Raw genomic sequence first — 4,529 nt, 5'->3', positions numbered from 1 at the left:
TTCTACTGAAGAAACAAAGTCACCTACATCTTGGATGCCCTGGGGGTAAGCAGATAAACATCCAATTTTCATTTTTGGGTGAACTATCCCTTTAAAACACCCGATTTATTAGAGGACTATCAAGACTATCAATCAATCGACTGTAGAGAAAGAGTTTAAGACAACAAGCCCTGCATTGACCTACATATATGCTATATATGCTCTCATTAATCTTTCACTTGGCCCTTCAAGCCGCTCCATTAGACAGATGGAGAGCAGATACCGATGCATCACCATGGTGACGATTCTCACATCGGAATATCCTAGAACACCCACCCAGAAATTACAGCAGGCTACTTCCTGTTTGATGATGATTAGAATGGTGGACGATGAGGAAGAGACATAACAAGAAGGTTTCTATGGAAACACCGGAACAGAACTTTAATGCAGAACTCAAACAGCTGCTGCTCAATGAGGTTACCATGGAAACACTATTTTTCATTTTTATGTACCCTTCTCACTTTAAATACTTTGAGTAAATAAGAATATTGCACACTTTAGTTATCCAATTCTCACTATTAACTAGTTGGTTATTAGCATGAATATTACTGGGATATTGGCTGTTTATTATTACTAAAAAAGCACATATTAATGTCTTATTCTTCAAGACATTCTAAATCCTTAATCCTACCCAATTCTTAAAATTAACAACTACTTTACTAAGTATTAATAAGCGCTAATTGACTATATTGAGGCAAAAATCATAGTTAATAGTTAGATAATAGTGAAAATTGGACCCTAATTTACTGTAAAGTGTGACCAGAATAATTAATGTAGTTATCTCTTATTTGAAATAATTAAAAGAACCGTTTTCATGTCTATCCTTGTATCATTAACTTGTCGAGGTTGATATAGGATTTAGAAAGTAATTAGTAATAAGTAATTAAATACTTTTTGGAGAGAGTAATTTGTACAGTAATCTAATTACACTGTTGAAGATGTAATTAGTAACTAGTAATTAATTACTTTTTAGAGTAACTTACCCAAAACTGTATACCGGTAAAGTCGTTACGATAATTTTACGACAATTTACTGGTGTTACTGTCTGAAAGGGGCCAATGTGTCGTCACTCACAATAAAAAAAAAGCACAACATTGTGCAGCCTCTGGCTGTAAAAACCCCCGAAATTTAAATTAATTAAGAAATAGGATCAACTTTAGCAGGTAAGAATGTGTTGGTTTTAGTTTTTAATGTGTATTAAAGGGGTCATATGACGTTGCTAAAAAAAAACATTATTTTGTGTATTTGGTGTAATGAAATATGTTTGTGGTTTAAGGTTCAAAAAACATTATTTTCCACATACTGTACATTATTGTTTCTCCTCTATGCCCCACCTTTCTGAAACGCGTTGATTTTTACAAAGCTCATCGGTCTGAAAAGCGAGGTGTGCTCTGATTGGCCAGCTATCCAGTGCGTTGTGATTGGCCGAATACCTCAAGCGTGAGACGGAAATAACAACAAGCGCTACTCTTACACTCGCGGTTGAATCGTCAGTGGCAAATCCTTTAAATATGAAAACGTACTTACAGGCTGTGAGTCAGCATCATAGACTGTATAGGGTCAGCATGTGCACCAAAGGGGAAACAGGGGAACTGAATTCACCGGAACATCGGCATTGAAGCATCATATGACCCCTTTAACTTTTATAAAGAATATCTCTGGGTTTGAGACTTTAGTCTTTGCAACTTTAGGGATCTTATCTATGCATGAACAGCTTGTAACACTCCAAAGAGAAAGGAAAACTTGAAATCGCATCATATGACCCCTTTAACGCAATATTAGTTTTTTAAACTGTAGTGCCTGTTAAATGTTGTGTTAGCTAATGGCTTCGTCTTGTTGTATTGGGTTATTTTAGCAAAATCACCTGCTGAAGTCTACTACAGATATAGATATTCATACATGCGTATAACTAGAGTTGCAGACAGGCAACTTACATATACCGCTTATGTATAGCGGCTCATAGAAACAGATGCTAATAGGGCATCTACCTATACATATCTATGATTAGAATGGCGGACGATGAGGAAGAAGGGACATAACAAGAGGGTTTCTATGGAAACACTGGAACAGAACTTTAATGCACAACTCTCATTGAGCGGCTGCTCAATGAGGTTACCATGGAAACACTGTTTTTCACCCCCCCCTCCCACCCCAGTTCCACTGATACAGACTCAGAACAGGCATCCTTGTAGAAATGCTCTCAAATCCCTTTTCTTCTCACAGCCCAAAAACAAAACCGGAATCCCCAACATAAAGGTTACAAGTTCAATGGAACTAAAATATTACAAAACCAAAAGCACTGCAGTTATTTCTTTCTTCCAATAACATATTAATATCACTAATATCTTTTTTTTTTTAGTGTCATCACTGTGGTGTGACATCAGGTAAAGAGAAAAAGGGAAGTTGGTTAAAAAATAATAAACCAAAAGCGTCCAAAATAAACAACTCAAAAAAAGTTTGACTCTGAGTCAATGAGTTGTGCTGTGACATCACCATGTTTTCGTCCTCTTCTCCGATGGAGAATCCTCCTCGTCTCCCGAGTCCGAACAAGTCCGTTTCCCAGCGACACCGGAGATCTCCCTTCCAGAGGGCTCCCCCTGGGTTCTGGAGTCACCAGAGTTCTTACTGAGTTCTGCCCCAGAGCATTCTGGGTGAATAGAGTCTGTGCGGTTCTCATCTACATGTGGACGTCCGTTAACCCCAGCCGCTGTTGTGCGACTGCTAAGTGTCACGTTTATTTCCTCCACAGCACTTAATTCTTCCCCACTAGTTCTCCCTCGCTCTGGTTCCTCCCCAGACTCTGTGAGAAAGCCCGCTCGAGATTTTGACCTCTCCACAGGAGCGTCACCACCTGAGAATGAGGAAGTGAAGCGGCGCCTACATCTGGACTGCGTTTGTCTGTCAGATAAGTGCGTGGGACTTGAGCAGTGTCCGCTTGGTTTTTCTTTTCCACGATTCCTGAAAGGTCGACCTTCGTCGCCTGAGGATGAAGAGGGTGATGACGGATCATGGATGGAAATGTTGGGATAGTTGGAGGAATCTGTTGCGCCGTGAAGATTGTGGGCGGAGTCTCTTCCTGAAATGCCAATGTGGCGCCTCCATCTGGCTGCATTGCGCTGTCGCATCCTGCTCCTGCGCAGCTCCTCGTCGACACTGTCAGTGCTAGAGGAGGAGCTAGAAGATGAGCTAGGGGAGGAGCTAGAACTGGAGGCCACACCTGCTGAGGAGGCATGGCTAGAAAGGCTCGAGTTCTCACGTGGACTTGGAGATCTGGGACGGGGCATCGGGTCCAACCAGAAGCCGCTGGAATCTGAGTCCTCGTTCACAAGGTCTAGCAGAAATGCAGACGCACGTGGCCTCGTTCGACTCCTCTGCGACACGCTCCTATCTTGATCGGTCCGCTCGCTGCCGGACGGGTCCGGTCCGGCCAATGAGGATGAAGAGGAGTGGTCAGAGTCGCTGTGATGAACGGCGGATACATTAGCAGGAGATCGTGGCGTGGAGCGTGTGGACCGTCGAGCTCTCGCATGCAGCTGTAGAATGGCGCCCTCGCTCAAATCGCTGTCCGAGTCCGAGCTCCATCCCTCAATCTCACGTCGAACCAGCGAGTCGAAGAAAGCCATCATCCGGGGGTCTTCCTGCACTGATTGGCTGACGTAATCATGTGACAGGCCACTTCCGCTGTTGAGGACCAGGCTTATGTATTCCTCATGAGTGTAGAGAGAGCGAGACTTGTCCTCCACCAGGCCTTCCAGATCACCAACACTATCTGGCTGCTGATATGGACTCCATACCTACAGAGACAAAGGGAGCAAATTAGGCCAATTTATTAGGCATTTATTTAGCATTTTAACAAGTGAATTTCTTTCTAAATATATATACACTAGTGTGTGTATATATATGTGTATATGTATATGTATATATACAGAGCCGATCCTCCCTATACGCAAAATGCGCAAGTTGCGCAGGGCCCCCGAAACACCAGGGGGCCCCCTTGCTCTCAAAGATGATTTAATTTTAGTTTTGTTTTTGAATTTGGTCAGCGGTTATGAAAACATGAATGAGCATTTCTTTTAATGCGGTGCGCTGTCGCCCTTTCTACGTAAAAATCAGTCAAATCATGTAATATGAATGTCGTACAGTCTTGCTCGAGACTAAAAAAACGAATTGAAAGCATACCGAGCCGTGGAAGAGACACTGTTTCTCAAGCGCTTTCCGCAAGCGGAGTGAAACACTCATTCATAACCACTCATACCCCCCCCACGACACAGTTTTGCGTAGGGCCCCCAGAAGTCTAGGATCGGCACTGTATATATATTTATATATATATATATATATATATATATATATATATATAATGTAATGTGGTGTTTGGGTTTTGTTTTTTGTTAATTGTCTTCATGTCTTATGTCTTTTATTTTGTAGTTAGGCCTCAGTCATGTTCTGTCATGTGATTCCCTTCTCTGTGTGTTATGTTCTGATTGGTTGTT

General features: G+C 42.0%; 1 protein-coding gene across 1 annotated transcript in view; it reads right to left on the bottom strand.

Annotated features, from left to right (window-relative positions):
• Window positions 1–2,208: 2,208 nt before the first annotated feature.
• LOC107654956 (DDB1- and CUL4-associated factor 5-like) overlaps window positions 2,209–4,529 on the bottom strand; it is a 17,792-nt gene continuing 15,471 nt past the window's right edge. Inside the window, exon 8 of the mRNA XM_016442301.1 lies at window positions 2,209–3,833. Within this exon, the coding sequence (XP_016297787.1) occupies window positions 2,529–3,833 (1,305 nt within the window). The 3' untranslated portion in view covers window positions 2,209–2,528. The remainder of the gene's footprint in view (window positions 3,834–4,529) is intronic.

This window comes from Sinocyclocheilus anshuiensis, unplaced genomic scaffold, assembly GCF_001515605.1.
Source record: "Sinocyclocheilus anshuiensis isolate Anshui unplaced genomic scaffold, SAMN03320099.WGS_v1.1 scaffold487, whole genome shotgun sequence".
Taxonomy (NCBI): domain Eukaryota; kingdom Metazoa; phylum Chordata; class Actinopteri; order Cypriniformes; family Cyprinidae; genus Sinocyclocheilus; species Sinocyclocheilus anshuiensis.
This window is presented reverse-complemented; position numbering and strand designations above follow the sequence as displayed.